Genomic DNA, 25,456 nt, shown 5'->3' on the forward strand with positions numbered 1-25,456 from the left:
TCCCTCAACATAGGCTGGCAATTTTGATTATGAATTCGCTTGTGTGCTTCAGTTTGGGAGTGGAAGTCTGTGTGTTTCTTCAGCTGCCTTTGTGTCTTTGTAGTTGCACCTCTTCTTCTCTACTTTGTCTGCAATCTTTTCCGTGTGTGTGTGTGTGTGTGTGTGTGTGTGTGTGTGTGTGTGTGTGTGTGTGTGTGTGTGTGTGTGAGAGCGAGCAGGCCCAGAGCCAGGTGTGTGGGTTTCTGAGAGGTAATCCCCACATCTGGTGCGTGAGCTGTATAGATTCAGACTGGAATAGAAGCAGGATTAGCCCTGTTCTCCCCGGTAATACAACCAATTTTCTACTTGTTTAAATTACACAGGCCAAACATTCCACTCATGGCCCCCGTGCTCTGCTCTGTGTTTGTTCGGGTTGAGCGTGTACATTATGTGCTCTGTCACATGGATTCAGTTTTTTGGTGTATTTTGTGTGGTTTAATGTACTTCCTTGTGTTGAATACAGAGTTGATACATCACTGTGAGATTTGGTGCAATTTAAGTGGGAAAACCTATAATTCAGACAGTGAAAAAAGGATTGAGGGATGAGCCTTTTAATGGAAAAAAGCTGACTTTACAGTCAATCAGTCAGTCGGGTTTGTGTGCTATTTATTCTATAAGTTCTATCATTTAAACATGTACACTGGTCATTTTTTGAGGCAGGTCTCATCATGTTTAAACTAATTGTGTTTGAATTTAAAACGTTTAAGGCCAACGATAGATAATTCACTGCAGGCTTGGAGAGCATAAACATATTTGAACTTGTTTCTTTTATCCTAGTTTTTTGGAAAACTTGTGCAAATTGAATTATGCCAAGAATAAGACTGTTTTCTGAATTTAAATCAGAAATTGCATGCATCTACTGAAATGATCTCCAGCCATGTTGATGAACACAGACTACAGAGATATTTTGGTTGCCTTTCAAATTGTATCAGCTTTGATTATCTCAAATATGAACCCTGCCAATCCTCAGAATGCATCAGCGCTTCTTTTCTTATTTTAAAACTGAAGATAATAGCTCCGTGTTATTTCTTTACTTGAACTACCATCAACTACAACATTAAAACCAGCTCCAGTCATACTTGCAGTATGGTGGTGAGATTACATCGTCTGCAGAACCTCTTGAAGGAACCAGCTTCTTTTTCCACGACCCACTCCACCACAGGAATGGGGGTGATGGTTTCCCCCTGAAAATTAATTTTAGGGGCGGGACTTGAAGTTTGACGATGTCTCATTGGTCCCTTCTGTGTCAGCAGTTCCACATTGAATCTCCACCATAGCCTGTTTAGTCTGTTAACTTCAGGTTGTTTTGAGATGCTTTCATTAGGTTGTCTACTTTTAAACTTAGTCTTATCCCAACAATATGACAATTTCCCACTTCGGGCACATCGACTAAGTGTTCTCTCTCTGCCTGAAATGTCCCACCCCCTGACAGATTTTAATTGTAATGGGATAATTAATGTTATTTCCTTTACCTGTCACTGGCTATAGTGTTGTGGCTGACGGTTGTATGTGTGCTTTATAATTCAGCTAGCAACTGCAACTGAATCACTGCTCTTCACACTAAATGCTGTCACTAATTACAATTACCTGATAGTCGATTTCCAGAAGTGCAAATAACCGTCTATGCCTTGTTTCTTATTCATTGGCGTTTCTAACGCGATGTCACAGATATCACCAGCCAAATTTCTTCTCAGTCTGGGTCAGACACCTCGCCCCTCTGTGCATACGCACTGTCAATATTCATCACACTTTGCAGGCGTGGAGAATTACATTCTCTCCACATCCTGTGCTGCTCTCTGTTGAACAGCATCTAATTCGTACACAGAGGGGAAACTGCTGTTGTGGCAAACGCTCGGCTTTCAGGAGCTTTCAGGAGCTTTCACACCGCTGCCGCCTGAAATTTGGAGAACAAGAAGACGACACCAGATGCAGTTAAGAGACGGAACAGTGCTCAAATAGAAACCCCATCAGTTGACCGTGATGACAGCGATTGTATGATCACAAATAAATACACCACGTCAGATTGTCAGGAAGTGCGGCTTTCATGCTCCGCAGTCTAGTCTAGACACTGAGGATTAGGACGGTTTCTCTCTGTGGTTCATTTTGTAATGCTTTAAAAACAAACAAAAAAAAAACTGTCTTCACAACCCTGTTGTTTTGTAAAGAAAGTGTGCTTGTGTGTAAGTCAGAAGTCTTGTGTGTGTGAGGGAGATGATTGGGTTACCATACTACTGTCAGGATGCTGCGCTCCCCTTCTGAATTATGCATCTCTCGTTCAAAGAAAGAATGAAGAATAGTGTGAGGCGGAAAACGGAGGAGAGGAGGGCAGTCGTAAGATAAATGACAACAGCACAAAAGCATCTCAATAGACTGGTGCCACACACACACACACACACACACACACACACACACACTGAGGCAGAAACACACGCAGCAGTGCTAGACAGCAATGAGAGAGGAGAAGAAAAATGGGTTGATTAGTACCAGTGGATGGAATAAAGAAGTGTGTATGTTTGTTTGTGAGGTTGTGTGTGTGTGTGTGTGTGTGTGTGTGTGTGTGTGTGTGTGTGTTGGTGATGCTTATGTAAAGTTTAGAGGCTGGAGTGGTACCAGCATGCAGTAGCCTTTGGCAAAGACAAGGTGGCACTGTTCCTCCTCAGTAACCGTGTGTGTGTGTGTCTTAGACTGTGGCCACATATACATAAAGCGGTTGTGTGTTTTTGTTTTATTTTGGATTGCATCTTTTTCCGAATGGGGAGAAAAAGAAAAAAGGCTTTATATAATGTGTGCACAGCCCTAGTTTTCTCGTACACTGCAATGCATCTGTCCTCTCTTGTGTGTTCCACACAGGACCGGCTGCGTTTGAATAATTTATTCTTTGCAAGTGCATCAGTAATTAAAAGCGTTATAGTCGTCTGGTCCATCTGTGAGTTGCAGCATGTAAACTTAATCTACTCTTTACAGCAACAGGATATTTTTCATATCCTGGCTGTTAATAAATTTTGCAATAATTGTTGTGATCCGTGCAGCTTGTGAAAATGAAGAGTCGGTGATAGTCGGCATAATGATCTGCAGCTTTATTGATCCCTGTAAATAAAACCCCTGTTTGCTTTAGCCTGCCCCAAGAGGAGGGTCACAAGTCAAGCTCGGCGACCGCGGTACAGCAGCCCTTAAGCCGCTCGTGTTGATACACATAATTGCGATGAACAGTTTTATTGTCTTCCTCTGTTTATCTGATGTTACTGTTATTGTATAAACATGCAATTAATTCATACGACTCAATTAAAGACGGGTGCTTTATTGCAGTTGAATCTAAGTACAGAGATGGAATAAAAAACACAGACTGTTTGCTTTTTGGCCATGTAAACAAAAATTACACTTGGCTGTTATGCCTTGTCCACAGCTAAAGAAGAGGCACAGTGAGGAAATAAGCATAAACTCGATCTGACTGAATCAGTTTGTGATAACCAAAGTGGAATACGACATTTCTGTCGTCAAACAGGCAACTGAAGACTATTCTGCAGGCACGGTCATGATTATTTCAGAAATTTGTGGTTATATGATTGATTTTTTTTTTTTCAGAGCTAAACCATCAAAAGTATCACAGGGGGAATCATTTATTTTCTTTGTGACAGCAGAATCGCCAAATTGCGAAGTGAATTAAAAGATTAACAGTATGTACTGTGATGTTTGCTGGTGGTACCAGACGACTGACCTTTGATTCAGCTCGGAGAGAAACAGCCGTAGTGTTTCTCCTGTAATTTAATTGTGTGACAGTAAAACAATGTAATGATTCTAACAGTTTTAAAACTAGTTTAGATGATGGACATTTGTCTGTTTTTGTCCTGCAGATTTTAGATGCCTTTTTATCATTTATAACCTTATTATTGATCTTTTTTTTTCTTTTTTGAACCTCACTTTTGGTACATGGATAAAAAAAAGACTCCAGTTAAGAGAATTGTGGAACATCAGAAAGTCTTTGGGATCAGTTCTGTAAGTGCTCTAAAGCATTTTGAGCGACAGAGACACTTGTCTTCAGATTGCATTTTGCTGGCGATATTTGAGAGAACACCACCGACTATCTGTGTTCGTGTGCACTTCGCCTTCATACTAAAAGAAAGTCAGAGACGTCCTTAAAGACCTTCTGAAACTTTTTAAAACTGAAAAGCTACTAATTGAATTCATCATGTAGTGTAGTTTCATATCTATTCCAATTTCCTCAAGACACATCGGTGCAGAAAAATCTCAGTTGCAGAAGAGGACGTGATTACTGAGTGTGAAAGTTCACTGGGTGGTTTGATGAAAAGTCTCAACATCTCCTCGTACAAGCGTCATGACAGCCCGTGTGGGATCACAATCCTTTAGATACTGCCCAGTCATTCCTTCTTCTGCAGGCTTGTTGCATTCTTGGTTATTTAAATCTCCTCTCACAGAGAAAAAGGGCTATATGATTTGAAGGGGTACAATAAAGTAAGAATAAACTAACATAACAGTCTGTTAATGTAACATGGATCAGATGTCGGTGTGGGCTTACTCCTCGTTAAATCTGAGAATTAATCCCCTTTTTGCTGTACTCCAGATATATTTTCAAATCCCATAATTATTCACCTCGAGGCCGTGTGCATGGACAAGAATACACCGACAGAATGCTTATCTATGTTTATGCTTCACACCTGGAACTGAATTTGGCTTTCATGTATGTCAGGGTAATCGCCTTGGCTGTGCAACACACACAGTCCTCCCAGCGAGTGTGGTCGCGTTGGAGATGCACACCGTGTCATGGCTGCAAGAAGATCATAACATGACAGCACAAGGGCAGGATTTAGCTTTTTGTATTTGCCATGCGGTATCAGTTTGTGTTTGTGAGGGTGTTATGGAAATGAGACAAAGGGGTCACATTATTCAGCAGCAGTTGACATGCAGCCTCCCCAGGTCCATATCAATATCCCCCCGTGGACGCGGTGGGGAAAATAAGGCAATTTGTTTCTTGGAATGCTAATCGCAGTCGGGGAAAGACTAAGAAAAACTGTGTGTTGAGTAAACACACTGTGAACCAAGCAAGGCGTTTCTCTTCACACAGGGGCAGAGGGTCCTCTAAGGGAACGTGTTGGGGATGTATTTAAAGGACTCAATTTCAAGCAGCTGTGTGCTTTTGAAAACGAAGCTTTTCCCAGAGTTATTTTTACAAAATGAACGTTCTGTTTTGTATGAAAAGGCTGGCTGAGGTTTGAACATGGTCTGGAAAGATATGATTGAAGCACTGTCATGGCTTGACTGTGGCTTTGCGTAACTAAAACAAATGTGCTTTTACCTTTACTGAGCTGGTGGAACCCATCTCTTAACCTGCAAGAAAATAAACCCAAAAAATGCAGGGGTTAAAGGAATAGTTCACCTCTTTTGACATGAAGCTGTGTGACATCCCATATTAGCAATATCATTTATGAACATTGACTTACCCCCCGCTGCGTCCTGTGAGCCGAGTTCCAGCCTCGTTTTGGCGTTGACGAAGGTAGTCCGGCTAGTTTGCTGGGGCTAGAAAAATAAAGCGTCTTGCTTCTCAAAACAATATGCGTCGAAAAGAGTAGTACATTTGCATCACAAAATCGTCCCTCCAGAAAAGTCAGACCTCACAATCGCTTGGCGCTATTTCTCTCTCCCTTCGTATCACTACGGGCTGTGTAAACTGTGCAGACCGAAGTGCAGACCGAGCAGTCCCCTGCTTCCGAGCAGCAAACACCGTAACAGGTGCAGCTATCGGCAGGTGGCTGAACGCATTGATATGAAGAGGCAAAAATAGCGCCAAGCGATTGTGAGGTCTGACTTTTTCTGGATGAACGATTTTGTGATGCAAAAATGTATTACTCTTTTGAACGCATATTGTTTTGAGAAGCAAGACGCTTTATTTTTTAAACCCCAGCCAACTAGCCGGACTACCTTCGTCAACGCCAAAACGAGGCTGGAACTCTGCTCACAGGGCTCAGCAGGGGGTAAGTCGAATTTAATAAATGATATTGCTAATATGGAATGTCATACAACTTCAGGTCAAAAGAGGCGAACTATCCCTTTAAGTGAGAGTAAGGCCTGTGAGGGGGGGGGGTCGATCCTTTAAACATGTCAAAACAACAACTAAACTGACTGCTTTGGATGTAAACTCTTGCTGTCTGTTCAGTTTATAGAATGGATGTATCCATCCGCGTTTTAACCTGCTGACACACTCTCTGACTCCAGTTTGACTTCTGGCAGCACCAACAACATTCTCCCTCCCAACAGTCTGACACCTGATCAGGAGTGCTTGATGCTACATGTTGATTTTCAACATGTACGCTACTTATCTCCCTGAGCAGTGTGCAGGGTAAAGATTAATTAGCCAGACAACGTCCACTTTAGGAGGCTGGAGTTTGCAGCCCGCGCGGGGATATTATTGTCACACTGTTATGTTTCATCACCAAAATGATCACTCGGGTGAAGAAAATGCAGGGATTTGGGTTAAAAACCTCACTTTTTGCAAAAGTTAACCTATACACCGTATATACATGCGTTAAGTTCTCCATTTGGCTTTTGCAGTCTTTGTTTTGTTTTGTTTTTAAGCCAGAAGTGACCATATTTGGTCAAATGGGTGGAGCTTGAGAGTGATGAATATGTGTGTATGAAGTCTAAAATCCATTTATCATGAATTTTTATACAAGAATGCTGCTTGCACTCTGATTGTAAGGACCTATTTTAGCTAATGAATTTATTGATTTATTGACGCAGTGTTTCATAAGGGAAGTTGATGTTTATTGCGATGGAGTCAGCATCCAGGAGCCCTGATTTTTCTCTCAACAATAAGCGTCAGTGGAAAAATCCCTTATGCAGTGACAACATCACCAAGAAGATTAGGCTGTGGTGTCATATTGTCCATCTCAGAAGTCGAGCTCCTTCTGTTGGAGTCTGTTTGGCTTCCCTGCATAATGGAAACACTCAGGGTGCACTGTGTGTTTTAATGGCTTCCAGAGTGTGTGTGATCAATGGAAAGCCTTCAACATGGCTCCAATACAAAACCCCCAAATGTTAACATCCAATTGAAACATTGATTCATTTTGTTAATATTCCGTGTTTGATTGAGCGACGAGTGGAAGCAGCAGGGCGGCCCTCATCAGCATCACTCCCTGTCGGTGCCAGCCATAAAAAGAATATACTCCGGAAAAGCAAGTCATCATCTCCCCTCCACACATTGAAATAAGTTGTTCAAAACAACTAAATTGTTTTTGAGGGTAACTCGTAGCTGTGTCTTTGTGCGCGCTCGCCTTGGTGCACGCACATCACGTTATGCTCCGAGAGTACTTCTTTGATTGATGCTGTCAGCGAGTTTGGCGAAGGAGACTGAGGCTCGGGAAGGAAAGAGATAAGGGGAGAAAAAGGAAAGCAGATAAAGAGGAGAGAAAGAGAGCGCGAGAAGCATCCATCAGCTGCCGCAATCAGATTTGTTTGCTGGCATTCTGTCTTTTCTTTTCTCTCTTCTTTTCATCTGCCAGCCCTTCAGTTCCTCATCTTTCCTCTCGCACGCTCTCTGATGCTCATGCATATATATACACATGAATAAAGTTGATGGATCTCCTTTTCATGGCATTGGCCAGGTGTCATGAGGATATTGAATCATGAAAAGTTTAGGTGAGAGTTGGTGTCACAACGTGATGGATGATGCATATCTCGCCGCCGCCCCCGTGCTTATTGTTTACACTCGCACAAACGCACTCGCACAGCTACCTCGTTCCGTCGTTGTTAATTGACGTTTTCTACTCATCTGTTGTTTTATTTCCATCCCTCCTTCCACTGCGGTTATTGCTTTTCATTAAGTGGTCATTTCCGTCGCTAGCATTGTCTAATGAGAGCGTCACGCCGCCACGCGCCCATTTATCAAACCTCGCACCCGCAATGGCGTGGCCCGCAGTCAACACACACAAACGCGCTCATTCCCCTCTCCTCAATCTGCCATCGTGTCCCTGTCTCAATTAGGATTGTTTGTCATTCTGCTGCCCTCCATCCCCTGTTCATTTGGCTGCCCCATCTCTTCCCACCGTCTCATTGTGGCAGGCGTGTCATTGTGTTTGACAGCTTCTCATTCTCTTGTCAGATCTCATTTGACTGCTAATTTCATACATGCACACCTCGGCATGCGTTAATTCCTCTGAACCGGCCATCAGCAGGATCGCTGCTCGGATTTTCTACTTTGTTATCAAAGAAAAAAAGTTCCTAAATGCTCATCTGCTCGTCTGTAAATCCTGCTCCTCACACACTGTCACATCTGCACACTTGGCAGAATGAAGGAGGTTTATCCTCAATGTTGGCAAGATAAATGACACGAGAGCCTTACTGTGGTCATGGCACAGTGGCGATACGATTTAACCCAACTGTGTGTTTCCAGCTTGTCTAAACACCAGAATTTACCTTGAGGACAGCTTGTTCATTTCTGATTGTGTACACCTCATGTTTGATACTTTTAGAGCACAGTTTTGACTTTGTGTATCTCTTTCAGCTGATGGCTGTGTTTCATGAGGACCAGCGTCGGGGGACAGACAGTCCCAGAGATACCAGAGATGCCATGTCTTTGTTTCACGAGGACCAGCGTCGGGGGACAGACAGTCCCAGAGATACCAGAGATGCCATGTCTTTGTTTCACGAGGACCAGCGTCGGGGGACAGACAGTCCCAGAGACGCCATGTCTTTGTTTCACAAGGACCAGCGTCGGGAGGCAGACAGTCCCAGAGATACCATGTCTAACGGCTTCTCCAGTGCGGCTGAAAGTCCAGAATCCATGCACTACTATCCCCACCTGGAGTACGAGGATCCAGCCAGAGGAGAGATCGAAGTCAACGAGGCCATCCTCAAAGCCAGTATGTAAAATCTGCTGCACGTCGACCTCATCTCACGAAAATGCATTTTCGATTAGATTGTAAAATCCACATTTGACCTCATACAAAGCCCTCTGATGTGTGGATCAAAACAGATGTTCGTAAGGGAGGGTCACAGAAAAATCTCATAAACTAAAGCCAGGCTCAATCAACACTTTCACTTTTTGAACATGTGATGGTGTCGTGGTGTGTTTGTATGAAAGTGTATGAGTCAGACAACATTTATGGAGCAGATGTGAGCTGAACATACTGTGAAAAGAGAGAATTTATGCCGTTACTCAGCTGCGTGTGAAAACGGATCCAGTGTTGACGCAGCGTCCTCACTCAGCGCTCCTTACGCGGTTTGCTCTTGTTTTCACACGTCGCTGAGACGGAGAACCAGCTTCATGACACAGTTCACTTATCTGTATGTTGAGTGTTGAGGATTGACGAGAGTTTCACTAAAATGTAATTGGCATTGGCCCACTTACACATTTGACAGAGAGCCATCTTATATCTGGCTATGCTATCACGTTTCGGAAGGGTTCAGTCTTTTAAGATACTCGACTGAGCATCCTGATGACCAGAATAGGCCTGTGTAATTCTGTGATTTTGTCTTTGTTGAGTTTTTATTGTTCCTGTCTTTCCTTTGTGCACCATTAAAGGCGGGGTAGGGGATCTTTTTCTGGAACATTTTTTTACATATTGCTTGAAATACTCTTCACACCCCCATTGCAACCAATTAATTAAAGGTTTTGACACAAATATGAAAAGTTTTAGTGGCCTCTAGAACGTACAATCTAGGAAAAACAGTATCCAATCATTGTGAACAGACCGTTCACAATGATTGGATTCTGATGCCGTCTATCAAACTGCAATCTGCTCCTCCCTCCCCCTCCTTCCCCCTGTGCGCGTACCCTGCTCCGTGAACGAATTACACGTCCAGAAGCTTGGCAGGAAGCTAAACTAGAGCCAGCTTGGCTAGCACCTAGCATTATTAAACGTATAGTTAGCATAAACTAACTTACTAAATACGGCAACGATCGATGCTTGCTGTCAGAACAGCGCTCGTGCACCTTCGTGCTCGTGCGCGTTCATGTACTCTAGAGGCGTGCCTTCGGGGGGAAAGTGAAGAAAAGGGTTGGGACTTTTTACCTGTGTATTTTCAAAATGCAGCTTCGCTGGACTCAAAATCCAGGATCTCCTACCCTACCTTTAACTCTTTAATGTCCTGCTTTATCTTTTGGTAGGGGACATTTTTCAGTGATAGTACTGTCTTCTGTCTGTCTTATTCCAAATCTGTGTGAGTAAACCAGCCTGAGACACGTCCATTCAGTCGAATTGAGATAAGGTGATTGACTTAGCTGCTGCAGAATATCACATCTCTATGAGTTGCTTTCATGGTATGTTTAGGATCATTGTGCATCTATTCTGTGAGTTTGCTGTCCGATCAACTTTGCTGCTTTTGGATGATTGGATAGATTTTCTTTGCATGACATTGGCCAGGTGTCATTCTGAGCAAACAGTACGTCACTCTACACTTCTGTCTGTGCCCCTGGAAGTCATCAGACTTATGCCGCCAGTCTCTGTCCATCTCTGCACTCGATCATGAACGGTTCCAAACCTCCTCCACATTTTTGTCTTCTCATTCTGGCACAGATTGAAAATTCTTTGAAGAGAAAGCTGTCTGAGAGCTCGCCTCTCTATTCTCTATGTAGCATACTCCATGGAGAGTGTTGGCTGGATGTTGTGAAGGGGTTTATCATGAACATTGAAAAGCTCCTGTAATCATCCTCCACTTTTTGACTTGCAGCCGAGCCTTTTGCTGATGTCACAAACTCATTTTTACACATATTGCTCCAAAATGATCTGGCCTCTCCCATTTCTTCTTCTCAGATAGATGTTTTTTTTTTTTTTTTTTTTTTTTTGTTTTTTTTTCTAGCTTAAAGTTGCCACGTTTGGGAACATTGCTTGATCTTTTACCTGGAATATTAAAAATTTATCACTGAAACGGCATTTACCAGCTGCAACAAGGAGGGTCCTACACATCAAAGAGATGCAACTCCTAAACCCCTCCACCAGTTTGGGTGTGAATACCCTCGCATTAAAGCTGAGAATCTGCACTTTAAGACCATTTTTAATGTGAGTTTATCCTTGCTGAATGTTGTGCCGGTGTTCTCAACCCAGCTGCATTGATTCTTTAACACAGTCGTGTCTGTAAAATATCATTCGATTGGGATAGTTTCTCACACAGCTGAGAGAAAAGTCTTGTGCGTATTGATTATAAAACCTGGTTTCAGAAATCTCTGGACACAGTCCGAGAATAAGGCCACAAAAAACAAAGCTTGCTCCATTGATCTGAATTATCGTCTCTATTTAATTGTTACCATATTCATGCACATTTTTTTCATTTATAAATGCAACCTTGAATGAGTGAGTCAAATGTGACTTTTCCCTCTCTTCGGTCCTGCTCTTACAGGGATAACTGCAAAAGCAGCAATCTCTCCAAAGTTGTAAGAAGTTCGGTGACTTGATTGTTCCGCACTCTGTCAGATCCATTTCATACATACTCACCTGTTTAGAGTGGCGAGTGTGTGAAGTGTGCTTGGTATTAAAAAGCTGTAAAACGTGCCGTGCATTTTCTTTTTCTTTCTTTGAGTCAGAAAATAAAGTAAATGAGTTACAGGGTCACAGTGCATTCATAGAGGAGAATGTCATAACTGGAGTGTTCAGTCAGAGGCCTCAGGGAGCCTCTGGGGAAATATGTGCTCTGTCTGGGCTGCAGTCTGTTCTAGCTGTAGATACATTTACTGCAAGTAATCTAAAGCAGTATTTTTCTTTCTCTCTCTACATCTCTTTCATGGGCCTTGGACTGATTAGTATTTCAATAGAGCCCAAATGAAAGATAAAGAGCGAGATAAAAGATGAAATGAGCCTGGATGGGATTTAATAAGATGCTGTCTGATCACTGAGTCACCCCTCAGCCCCTTCCATTCTCCTCTCTCCATCTGTTGACCGTAGAGGAGCAGTGTGACACCCCGCGTACACGCACAACTGCCCTTGGCCATCCCTCTCCCCGGGCCCACTTTCACCCCATGTCCCATCGTCTGCCTCCTCGCCATCCAGCCATCGCTTGCCTACTCTGCTATTCAGCTCCAGCCACCTGCCGTCCAGCTCCATACCCACAGCTGTAGACCTTGACCCCACCAACTCCCAGGAAACCTTCTCTACCCCCCACTTAACACCCGACTCTGCTTCCCCTGTCTCTGTGTGGCTTCCACCTCTAACTAGATTAGCACTGTAGCCTGTTAGCATGCCCAAGGTCCAGCCAAGCATGAATGGACTAATTCCAGTCCCCCCCTCCTACACACTCGCACACGCCTGTTCCACCCTGTGTTTAACCCAGTGGGAACTCTTCCTGCTTCCACCCCCAACCTCCTCTCGAGCCCTGTTGAAGCTTGACTAACTTAGTTATGATGTGACCCTGTGACGCCCCTCATATGGACACAGACCGATGCAGTAAAGGCAGCTTCTGTCATTCAGACATGCATGCGTAGGCACACACACACACACACACACACACACACACACACACACACACACACACACACACACACGCACAGAGACACGATGACAAAAGAATCCAGATTCAACTTAAACCAAATTCCCACCCAAACCAATGAACTATGCAGTGTGGTGTGTGTGTGTGTGTGTGTGTGTGTGTGTGTGTGTGTATGTATGTGTGTTTGCTCATCTTTTTGCTACAGCAAGTTGATTTATTAACCGGGTGTTGCATCCTCCATGTGAATCAGATGCAGCAGCATCATTGTGGTTTCTGAAAATGTAGACAGACCTAGTACAGAATGTTTAATTCACAGGATTTCATTTATTTACTTTTTTTTTTTTTTACTTGAGTTGGTCACATTTTCTGCAGGTTATTAAAGTTCTCTTTATGTACGGATTAACCCTTTATTCCCTCACCCAGTGCAGAACATCTCTGAAAATCTGACCAGAAATGGGAGCAAGTTGTAGAAGTGATGAATCTTTTTTGTTTGTCTATATCTAGATCTTTTTTTATAAATGAAGGCATGGTAGAGGTACAGTGCTGTGTCTTAAGTCAACCCTCATTTATTCACAGACGGTCCAGAAAACAGGAAACTGGGATAACTGTTTCTTAAAATAATGTGCAATCTTAAAAGGAAATACAGTGTGTATATATAAGGCAAAAACTGTGTTTTTAGTATTCCAACAAGCTCAAAAGTCAGTATTTGATTCTACCACCTTTGTTGTTCATCATAGCCTGAACCCTCTCAGACAAGCTTTCTGTCCTTTCTTTAAGTAGTCTTCAGGAATAGTTCTCCAGGCTTCCTGAAGGACATCCCAAAGCTCTTCTTTGGATGTCAGCTGCCTTTTGTTCCGTTCTCTGCCAAGATGATCCCACACTGCAATAATGTTGAGGTCTGGGCTCTGGGGAGGATTCATTTGGCATCAGCCTTTTCTGGCCCGTTTCCCTTCTTTATGAATATCTGAGACCATTTCTGATGAAGCTTGGGCCAACAGATGGATCAACTGAAGGTCCAGATGCATCTCTCAGGTCTTTGCAGGATTCTTTTGTTATTTCTTCAGGGCATCTAACTGTCCCTCTGCTGTAAATAGTTTTCTCAGCCTGACAGTTCTTCTTTTGTCCTCCACTTGTCCAGGTTCTTGAAATTATTTAAGGACACACTGCACGCCATGCTGAAATATGCCAACTTTCCCACTCAGGTCTTTATGAATACCTTTTTTGGTGTAAAAATACTTTTTTTTTTTTTCCTCAGTAAAATTGTGTTAACTTTGTTTTTTTTTGTTTTTTTTCAGAGATACAACTAATTAAATTCAAACAAATAATCTTTGTGACAGGCTGCTAAAATTAGTTCTTTGCTCATAAACACATCACTGTTTCATCCCTTAAGTCAAGTGTTTTTTTTTATGCTGAAATGATTCTTAGTTCAGTGTTCCAATCCAATTTTATTTATAAAGCACTTTAAAACAACCTCAGTTGACTAAAGTGCTGTACAGAAAAATAAAAACGAATATTAAAAGAATAAAATACAAGAATGGATTAAAAGACATAAAATAGCTATATAATTTAAAACAATAATAATACTAAAATAAATAGAAATAAATCAAAATAATGATACATTCAACATCTCACATCGTGTCGAAAGCCAAGGAGAAGAGGCGTTTTAAGATGGTGGAGAGGCAGATCGTTCCACAGTTGCCACAGCAAAGGCACGGTCACCTCTGAGCTTGCACTTTGTTTTTGGTACACTCAGGAGCAGCGGATCAGCTGACCTGAGAGAGCGGGGGGTGGCTGTAGCAGCTCGGAGAGGTAGGATGGGGCAAGACCATTTAGGGATTTAAAAGTAAATAAAAATAATTTTAAAACTGATCCTAAAATGTATGGGCAGCCAGTGAAGTAAGGCTAAAATGGGGGAAATATGCTCGTATTTACGTGTGCCAGTTAAAAGACGTGCGGCAGCATTTTGCACCTTCTGAAGACGGGCGATGGAGGACCCACTAACCCCCACATGAAGTGCTTTACAATAATCCACGCCTTTGTGACCACTAGGCTGGATTACTGTTTCAAAGTATTGCTTTGAAAGAATAGGTTTTATTTTGGCAAGCTGCCTCAAGTGGAAGAAACTCGATTTAACGACCGAATTTATCTGACAGTCGAGCTTGAGATCAGTATCCACTTTCACCCCAAGGTTAGTGACAGTTGGGTTAATGAACTGGGCCAAGGAGCCCAGATCTACAAAGGGGGCCCCAGTAGTGCCACCAAGAACCATCACCTCTGTTTTTTTTCTCATTAAAATTTAAAAAGTTTATACTCATCCAGGCCTTTATGTTTTCCAGACACCTCAGTAGGGGTTTCACAGAATAAGCGTCTTTCTTTTTAAGGGGGACATAAATCTAGCTGTCATCCGCATAACAGTGGAAGGAGATACCATGCCTTCTTAGAATGGAACCAAGTGGTAGCAGGTAAAGAGAGAAGAGAAGAGGGCCTAAAACTGAGTCTTGGGGTACCCCACATGAGAGATGAGCAGAGGAGGACACAGAGTCACCAATGCTGACACAGAATATCAGTGTTGGCTGACTTGAACAAAGAACTCTTTCCTCTGAAAATGGTCGGCTATGAAAACTGGACCAAAAACTACAAAAAAACAACAACCAATGTCCAAACAAAAACTTTGAAAGACCTTCAGAAAACCTGGAGAACTGTTGCTCAAGACCACTTTAAAATATTACAAGAAAGTTAGGCTTCATGCAAGCAAAATATGAACCACAGTTGATGAATATTTCGAACCGCTCGAATGGGACACTCCTTGTTGCTTTAGATATTTATTCCTTTATTCCTTTTTAGATGTGTATATTTAGAAAAGACTAAAGAAATTTAGGTTGGGGAAAAGGTTTTAATAAATCTGTCTTTTTGCATGATCTGGCTAACACACAGGTGAACTGCAGTGATCACATGCCTCCACCTCAGCTCTGAATAAGAACAACTCTCAGGCTTATCGTGTCTCATCCACATGATTCTATTCTGCAGAATCCAACACTAACCTCTGTCATTTATCTCAGATATCTTGTGCTAAAAGGCTTATAGCTCAGGGATAATATGTGTCAGTAAGGCTTCAAAACATCTGTCCAGACCTTCAGCCATTCATCAACAAATCATGCAAACTAGGGTGAGTGAGAATTTAGGTTACTGCACACCATGTGAATGCTTAATCACACTATTACCTTAATCGTGTTATTCAAAATAATCCGGTTAAAGAGTGCATGTAATCGCTCTGAGTGGTGGTGGACAGGAAAAGAGGTAATTCAGCAATCAGCCAGGCATCGGAGTGTTTGTGTGTCGGGTTTGGATCAGGTGTTTGAACAGGGTGATTGGACTTCACACTTGCCCCAGTGGGACGATTAGACCCGCATTGATCTGCTGCAACACTTACACGCACACACTTCGAGGAAGAGAGTCCTTATCGCATCATCCCATGAGCAGCCTGAGCGGGCCCGCTCAATCGATTGAGAGAAAAACAGGACCCCCCCCCCCCGGCCTGTAACGTAGAAACACACTGGCACACACTCACAAATAGAAGTGTGCACACGAGCAAAACACTGTCTTGTAAGAAATGTAACATGCATGATATGCCTGCTTTCACATGCAAACTGTGGTATAAACAAAGTAATGTACACCGACTCGTGTACACACACGACACACAAAGTTGCACACAATCAGCCAGAAACATGATGCTTTCTTGTTTTCATCCCGCCCCGGGGGTGAGCTAATGCTGCAGCATTGTACAACTTTCACATTACCGAAAAACAAGAGGAAATGCTTGAAATAAACCAGTGTGTTTCCAGAACTGCATAAGCAGCCTAGTTAAGCAAAGAGCTGCAGATGGAGAGTCTGAGGCAGATAAACAACAAAAGCAGCAAAGTTTACAAAGCCTCGTCATGTCTGCAGTTGCACAGATTTCGATGGAAAAATAAGGGGAAGAACATAACAAGGATGTGCTTCGATCTGTCGCTGTTTGTTGGTGCTGAGATGAATTTCATGGGTGGGCTCTGCTTGCAGATTATTTTGTGTCATGGGTTCACAGCTCGGTCAAACTGTCAAACCTGAATGTTTAGAGGGAGATTTAAAGTTAAAGTGGATGAAGTGCTGGATGATTGCAGGACTCTCTACTTGATAAAGAAAAAGATCCTGACACAACATCCAGAAAAGGCCTCACAAGAACAAAGTATTCACATCAGCAAAATTCATACAAATTCTATTTGCATTGCTCGATTTGCTGAGTTGCTGCCCTGATTTTGCTTTCAGATTGACTTTCAGATCACATATTTCTCCACAAACTCCGCAGAATTTTGCCGAATGGCACTTTTTACTCAGCGATTTGAACTAAACTTCCATCTGTTATGGAAACTGATTTTAACATTTAAGTATTTCATCCATGACCATATTATAGTCATCAAGCTAATAATTCGATCTAAATGAAATAAGCAGGATAACTTGAATCCTAAAACACACCCATTGTCATCCAAGAGTCATCAGCGGGCTGACGAATTACTTCCATTTTTTTGTTTTTAATAGTTGGAGAGAAACTACTGTATGTCTTGCGTTAACAGAAGCGGGTCCTATTCTTTGCGGTTCGCCGTGTTTTCCTGGTTTGTCTCTGCTGAGCTACAGTGGAAACAGTGGCTTTTAAGAGGAGTATGAAAAAGGTGCTAATTAGTTGCTTGCAGTCTGCAACTTTGCCTTTAAATGTCACCGAATCCTCCATATCAGACTTATTAAGATGGCGGCATTGATTGTTTACCACAAGCTGCAGCAGATATCGTTTGCTTTTCGTTGACGTTTACACATTTCACTTGTCAAAACTCTTATGATCCACGCTTGGACGATCTGGAGCCGAGTTGTGGAATATGATGTTTGATTTGCCATCTGTTTGTGAGAACAGCTCATTTCTCTGGCAGAACAGGCCTCAGGTCACTAGATCCAGATGTTTCAGTTTATTTTGGTTTATGTGGAAACATGCCATTACTATTCTGGCTTGTTAGTACTCTGTATACTCCACTGTGCAACACTGAGCCCCTTTTTCTTCAAGCTCAGCCACTCTTGATAAAGAATTCCTGCGAGGTAATCCTGTTTATGGTCATTCAAATGGTTGCTGACCTGAGAGAGTCACATGTCACTCTAATCAATGTCCCCGGCTCTCCGTGGCCCTGCTTGACCCGCCTGGGGTCAGCACAGGTCAGAGGTCAATGCTCGTGACTCTCAGGTTCCTTCACATGGCTGGACTGGCGCTCTCAGAACTATTTAAGTGGTGGGAGGATTGATTGAGGCAGATTTGACTCCGTGGATAAATGGAGGAGGATTTATGGGGCTGACCGCTGGGTAATGGACCCTGACTGTGACCATGGAGCAGCCTCAGTCACTTCACAAAGTCGTGTCATTGACATTGCAGTGAGGAACAACTGCGTTCGTGGGTGGGTCACGACTGAGCTTTCTCAACGATGTCGCCTATTTGTTGAGCTCATTTAGAAAAGCCATTACAGCCACTTTGGAAATCTGTTCCTCATTCAGTATCTGAAACATCTAACTGGAGTCAGCAGTTAAATGTGCAGCGAGCCCAGCTGTCCTTGTAGCTGTAGAGCGATTTTGGCACTTAATGTTATTATTGTCCTTGCAGTTTGACTGATTTACAGGTTATTATTGTGTTAACTTTTTTTTCCCATAGAGTGGAAATATTTCTCAACCTGACCCCAATCATCTGGCTCCGAACCAGTTTGCATGTGTAATAGAGTTCTGGTATACTTTTTTAAAACCAGACAAAAGTTTTACTGTCAGATTATGTGTGTGTGTGTGTGTGTTCCTGTGCATCTGTGTACATCTGCATTTACTGCGCATGATTCCACCAGAAAGGTGGACACAGCAGGGAGAGCCAAAAACCTTAATTAGGTTTCACTTCTTTTCATACAAGGCTTTTCTAAACTTAAGACACTTCCCAAGAGCACGCGAGTGCTTTCACTGGTCTGTGTGAATGAGGTCGTCTCTCTATTACAACGTTTGCCTGAAATGATTAAAAAGGTGGAAGAATCTACCCATAAAGTTTGAAAATAATATTTAAATGACTCTTTTAGCAGCGATGTAATCCGTTTGAACTTACATTATTTGCCCAGACAGCATCCGTGTTAATTCCAGCTCTAAGTTGGACTGCTTTCGAGCCTAATCGGTCAGTCAGAGCTTTTGGACCTTTCAGATTGATCCGGAGCGACTTGCCAATTGCTAAACCAACCAAAAAAGCAAACGATCGCAATCGATAGGTGAGCCGTGGTTCAGATTGTTTGGATTGTCTGAATGTATATGACGACAATTTCAGTGTGAAACGAAAAGCTAAACCGGATCAGATGTGAAAGGTTTGACAAAAATCTAAACAATGTTTCAGACTTGGAGTTTTGAAAACATCCTGAGACACCACAGCAGCCCGCACACTCACGCTGTGTCTGCGGATGAAATATGTTTTTTATCTTGCTCAGACAGGTTTATATCTGAGGCAGCATCAACTTCTATCAAAATGTGTTTTTGCATATGAAATTCTAAAATTCACTTTGTTCAGTCAGCAACTTCACCGAGGAGCTTTCTTAATAACGATGACAAGTGTCTGCAAGTGGCTTGACCTAGTTTAGATGCGCGCCAAATTTATCAGATAATAGAAGAGAAAAATAAAGATCAGCATCTGATATTTGAGTTCTCTGATGCCTTTTGATGCCAGCTCAGAGAGATGCAGTTTGTTTCTATGTTGAATCAAAGGCTGTGTCATTATTGCAAATCATGCAGTTTTCTATGGAGCTTCTGTCTAACATTTCTGCACAATTCCTATATTTCTAAATCAAATTGGGCTACATGTTGTTTGTTTCCTAAAAGAAGCCCTTTGGACTATGAGAGCAACAACTCGAGGAAGCGTGTGTCCTGATTATAAGCAAACTATATTTTGAGACCAATTTGCATTGGCTTAGTTGTATTGATTTAAGTTTATGCCCATAAATGACAGTGACTCAGCACTATATGGTCTGATACTGACTCTATAAGAAGATGTAGAAAGCGTGTGTGACACATGGAAGGTGGGATTGGCTACCAGAGAATACCTGAAAGTTTATGACAGATGGTCAAAATGACGAGACAAACCTGAACCCAAAGCTGAATTGGCTGAACACAGGGTTTAGTTTGTTTGAGGCAGAGAGGCTATTTGTATGTGTGTCAGGAAGGTTTGGTATGATCGTTTTTCATCTGTCTTTAATCACAAACCACACACGCGCGCACACACAGGGACCCCTGCTAGTTCCTCCTCGCCCACTTGTTTTCTGCCTCTGCTCTCTTTATTCTGACCACGTCAGACCAGGACCCTGTCGCTGACCCTCCAAAGAGAGATTGATTACAGGAAAAGACGAGAATTTTGTTTGCTTTCTCTTTCTGTGTCTCAATTTTCTGGGTTTTACCCTCCTTTCCCTCTGTCACTATCTCTTGGCTCTTTTCTTAGCTTTTTGTTTATCCCACACTTTGCCTTTTTTTCTCTCGCCCATCTTTATTTTCTCCTCTGTTCCACTGAATTTGGAAACACCCCTCCTTCTCCCTTTGGGGTGCACATTAAAAGCGAGGCGCAGAGGCTCAAATTAGATTCTTTTGAATGGTTTTATTGTGGCTTCAGACCTGCACATGTTCGCTCTGCCTTTCCCAGCACTGGTTGGTTGTGGGGACGGACTGTGGTGAGGGTGCACATGTGAATGTGTACGTTTGGGGGGCGTGGAGGTAGCAGCTGGTCATATGTTGGTGTACACTGTGGGAAGTTTTGTGGTTGGGCGTGTAGCTGAATAATGGGGGAGTCGCTGGTCTTTCTCCCAGGGTGGAGCCATCCTTAAATAAATGTTAGAAAATGGGATGCCGTGTTTACTGCAGTGTTTACTTTTCTCCCTACCACACAGATTGATTTTTTTTTTTTTTTTTTTTTCTTTTTTTTTTTTTTCTCCATCAAATAACTTACCATTTTCCCAAATTTAATTGTCAGGTACCAAAAGATGCCCTGATTTCTTTGTATTTTCATTGTTTTTGTCTGATTCTTCCTGAGCGCACAGAGCGCCTCAGGGTCTGTCTCAACCTCCAGCTTTCCTGATGCTCATTTAAAAAAAACAAAACAAAAAAAAAAAAACCTGGTCAACTGCTTCATGTGAAAGTTGCCAAAAGACAAAAGGCAACACTGTTTTCCATTGTCTTTTAATGCCTTTGCTCCTCTGTCTCCACCCATTCCCATCGTTCTCTGTGGGTTTTGGATTTAATCTATTTTTATCAACAGTGAGGAATATAGAAGACGAAAAAAATAGATTGACTGGCATCCCCTCACAGCTTTTAGCTCTAACTCTGGTCTTTCTCATCTTAGATACTCCCCTGATGGTGAGAAGCAGCAGTGACTCTGCGTTGGCACCACCCCATGAGACGAAACCCACACCTCCACCTGTTGACCCAAGTGATGGGTCTCCTGAACCAGTGAGTATCGCAGTGAGAAGGAAAAAAAAAAAATGTTAATTTTCCATTGACTTTCAACCTCTTCGGTTCAAAGTAGTTGCTCATGGGGAGCAAAAAGAAAATAAATGATAAGAGAGGTGGACATAGTACATTTCCAGTTCCATCTTTGTGTTCCATTTCCACAAAACAAACAGGGAGGCCAGTGAGTGTTCCTCTTGTGGTCCAGCTCTGAGCTCCAGGCTGCACTTTAAAAGGGTCGGGCTTTCAAGTGCTCTCCTTCTTTTTGAAACAGGCCGCCATTAAGGAGGCTTTTGTTTGCTGCCTTTTCTTGTCCCTCCGTGGGTGATTGTACATGTGTGAGGGGCAGGATGGAGGCAGTACGAGGTCACACTTAGAAAGGCTGTGAGAGAAGCTCGGGTAGAGGGAGGGAGTGAAGAGAAGGAGTCCTGTTGTTTGCTCCCGCTGTGCTCAGCTCAGCGGTGACTAAGCAGAACACAGGCATCAGCGGGCGGCAAGTAAACACAATGACAGAGTCCATATTGCCTGTCCAAAAAACACTGGGACTTCATGTACTTCAAACAGTGCAGCCGGATCAGAGGGAACAGGCTCATTATATATGATTTGAGTTATCCTTACAACTGTTTACGAAATCACCGTCTCTGCCTGATAAATGAGCAGCAACTTCAGGCCCCGGTAGCCTTGTTAAACATAGACAAAATCTGTCAGTAGAGATATTGTATTTAAAAATAAATAAATAAATCACAATCTTAACTCCTGAGAGCTGTTACCAGTGTAAAAATGTGGAAGTTTGCACAAGCCTTTTTCAAAGTTTTCCTGCTTATTTGGGCTGGTTTTTCTGAGTTTATTCACATTGGGGGGATGGAAATGCCTGGCGTGAATCGTTTCTGAAGTGTCTGTTCACTCACACGACTGAGCGCATAACCTTGAATAAACATAGCCAATACTTGCAAATATAAAGGAGTAATTCCCCAAGACCTCTCTCCATTTTTCTTTTGTAAATACCAAGGCAACTGGTTTGAAAATAAAACTTAACATTAGCCCAAATAAGCAAATTTCAGTTTGGCATTTTAGAACAATTCATGCATAACACCAATCCTGTGAGAATGCATCTATCAGACTAGTGCTGAGGTTGTTTTCATCATTGTGGTGCATGTTTCTGAATAAAGCCTTGAGGAACATCCTCATAAAAGTGACCACTGTCTGAATGACAGAGTTAAGCTGCTTTGATAGATCAATGAAACCATTAATGTCAAAGATAACTGGGTAGAAACAGTTCTGGTAAACATCAGCATATCAGCAAGTCATTACATCCCTGCAAGCCACTTTACAAAAGAAGGGATACAACGGGGAGTTGACCCTTGTCATCAATTTTTAACTGCAGGAATGGTTTTAGTACACATAGGTAAGCATCATTAGTCACATTTGACTCATCACTGTGTACCTTAGCATGTCATCCTTAAGGTATCGTGTTTCTGTGCTGCCTGTTGGAAGAAGTTTACCTTCCTAATCCAACTGAACTGGATAATATCAGAAAAAAGTTTTGTTTTCTATTACTGACCCTCTGAAAATACAAGGTTTTTATTTGTACTTTTGAGCAAGGAACCGAAAACCTTAACGCCTGCTCATCCACCCGTGAACCTTTTTTAATCTTTCGCGAGATTAGAAACCTAAACATCGACAATCAATTTTTAAAGTAATTGTTTGTTCACCGCAAAAAGTAAACTGTCCTCTGTACAGTGCGATCAAAATTTGGGAAGCAGACTGTGTGATCTAAATATGAGAACAAAGAGTCTAAGTTTGTGTGTACTTGTGCGAGCGTGTATGCTTGAGAGGCTTAGAGGCCGTCACAGCTCATGGGCTTATTGAGTCGTGGACCTGATGGACTACCTAGATCAATACACTATCACTTCATCGCTCCTCCACCGCGCCAGTCGTCGGCAAACCCCAACTCCCCGTCTCCACGCTCGCACAAATAAACGCACACTTACAAATTACATACACGCACACTTTTATCCATTTCATCTTGAAGGAGGTATTGAAAGCCAGATAAAGTGTACTTCAGGCTGATACAGTGATGAATATGCGTCCTGCCCCTTTAATTGATTCCACTGCCTCCGTAGTGAAGGCCAAGGTTGGCTCTCTTCTTTCAGCACATAGTCGTCCTTGCAGAGGAGCTAACGGAACTGGCAAAGGGCTGAAGAGTGCTAAACACACAGTTGCTCTTTTCATGGACTTGGACTTGCTGCCACATTAGAGCCCAATAAATAAGCCTTTAACTTTACCAGCGTACTGCAGGAGATGCTGAATGCCTCTCTCTTGCTCCTCTCGCCTCTTCCCACTCAACTTTTTGATTTTTTTCCTCCCACATTGTAGCTGTTTTTTTTTTTTTAATACTTTCAGGTGTAATAACACTGCAGAAAGTTTGACCTGAGTGTGCTATACTGTGTGCAGTCCTGAGGCTTTCCTGAGCTGTGAAGTGTCGAGCTATAACCCCGTCCAGCTAAACCGAATTCTCTTCTATGTTCTCCTAATGCTAGCACCTGGAAGTTATGTACGACTGTGTGTCCCTCGAGGATTGCCGGGCATTTGTGTGCGACTGTGTTTTCTAACATACGTGAAAGCGTGTGAGCATGACAGCCAGTTGATGTGATGTATATGATGGGGGGTCTGGGAGCCCCGGTGTGACTGGCAGATGACTGTCGCACTCAGGAAATACACAAAGAAACACACACCTCATTACTCACCTGTCTGACGACAAAATTTCACACATGCTCACAACGTGGCAAACATCTCATCTCACATGTCGACTCGCCTCCGTGTCACTTGTACATGTCCAACACTCAAAAACAGGGATGGCTGTGTAGAACTCAGAAACAGAGCAGACGTGTTATTTGTCATCCTCATTCGTGTTTTCAGTTGTAAAACATATAACTACAATCAGTCAAACATTGTAGGAATATGAGTTGTACCGAATCGATGTTATCACCGATAATAGTAAATCAAATCAGACGGTAATGAAAAAGTTTTAAGGTTTGTGTGTTGAAAGCTGCACATGGCAGGATCTCACCATCCAAGTTTCACTTTTCCGTCATACTTTGAGTGGCTGAGACTGTACTAGTGTTTCTTTAATGTTTTTTTTTTTTTAGGGGAAAGCAGTAAGAGAGGTGAGCTGATTGGCTGAGCACGGCATGGATTCTGAGGATTGAAGCTGCTGTTTACGCACGTTGGAGATCAGACTCATGCAGGGCATTAAGGCGTAATCCCGTGATGTTAAAGCATTCATTTCAGACAGGTTTATGGTTTTCTATGAGTGTGTGTCTGCACATGCTTACACGTCGTCTCGTACATGATACATTCACTTTGTAGACGAGCGGGTATCTTACAGTGCATCATATGTGCTTTGCTGCCGTACAGTTTCACGGCACGGTTCCTGTGTTTTTTGGGTGTTCCCCAAGTCTTGGTGTCACTGCCTTATTCTGTCTGAGCCGCAGGGGCAGAAGTCACTTTCATGTGCTGTTGCTCATGGCGTTGGAGGAAGATGCACAGCGACAATAGAGCCTTCAGCTCGTCTCTCTGTCCCCCTGCCCCCCCCCCCCCCCCCCCCCCCCCCCCCCCCCCACACACACACACACACACACACATATGCACTCTATTGTGGGGTAATCTCACACTGCCCAGAAAAGTGGGTCACTATTTGTGCTCTCAGCGAATGCTTGTGTGTTCATAAATATGTCTTATTTGTATTTTTTTCAGCACTAGAGACTATATGTGGTGGTAATATTTTACAGTTAACTTATGCATGTGTGTGTGAGTTCCAAATCATGACAGTTATTGTTTGGCAGAGAGGGTTCGCTGAGGGGTTGGGCGTGGTGGGGGGTTGCTAAAGAGTTGGCTGGTGGGCGGGAGCTTGTTAGTCATTAGTACTGGTGACACAATGAAAGTGACAAGGCAGAAGGACCTAATTGCACCCTTCTTGTCTTTAGTGATTTGGGGCAGTTTCTCCGTCCCACCCCTCGCTTGTGTTTGAGCGTCTCGCAACAGTTTGACGCCATTGCCGTCTTCCCCTCTTTCCACGTTTCTCTCTCCGTCCTCCTTTTCATTCGTTTGCCCCGCGGTTGTTGATTTTGTTGACTTAAAAATAGAGCCCTGCCTAACACGGGGCAGGGATGAATGGATGGATGGAGGGAGGGAGTGAGGGTGAGGTAGATTGATGGATATGCAGTGTATAGAGTGGAAGAGGGACAGCGAGGAGTTGCAGGGTCTCGCTGCTCAGCGGTCATTCTCATCAGTATCTGCAAAGGTGATTGACGGCGGCATTGGATTGTTTTTCTAATTGGCGACGGGCCTCCTCGTGTTAGCTGCAAGCTACTGCTTGTTTGGTGTGAGTGTGTGTAAAGGTTGGAAACTATTAATGTCACCGCAGCTTTTATCAACATGTTGACTCGGCTGATCTGTTTGTGTTTCT

General features: G+C 42.9%; 1 protein-coding gene across 4 annotated transcripts in view; it reads left to right on the forward strand.

Moving 5' to 3' along the window:
* The window catches only part of pard3ba (par-3 family cell polarity regulator beta a), a 164,840-nt gene that overhangs the window by 23,392 nt on the left and 115,992 nt on the right, over positions 1 to 25,456 (forward strand). For all 4 annotated transcript variants that reach the window (XM_075477934.1, XM_075477936.1, XM_075477938.1 and 1 more), the window contains exons 3-4: positions 8,555 to 8,912; positions 20,885 to 20,991. In XM_075477934.1, coding sequence (XP_075334049.1) covers positions 8,555 to 8,912; positions 20,885 to 20,991 — 465 coding nt within the window. The remainder of the gene's footprint in view (positions 1 to 8,554; positions 8,913 to 20,884; positions 20,992 to 25,456) is intronic.

Source organism: Odontesthes bonariensis, chromosome 11 (genome assembly GCF_027942865.1).
Source record: "Odontesthes bonariensis isolate fOdoBon6 chromosome 11, fOdoBon6.hap1, whole genome shotgun sequence".
Taxonomy (NCBI): Eukaryota; Metazoa; Chordata; class Actinopteri; order Atheriniformes; family Atherinopsidae; genus Odontesthes; species Odontesthes bonariensis.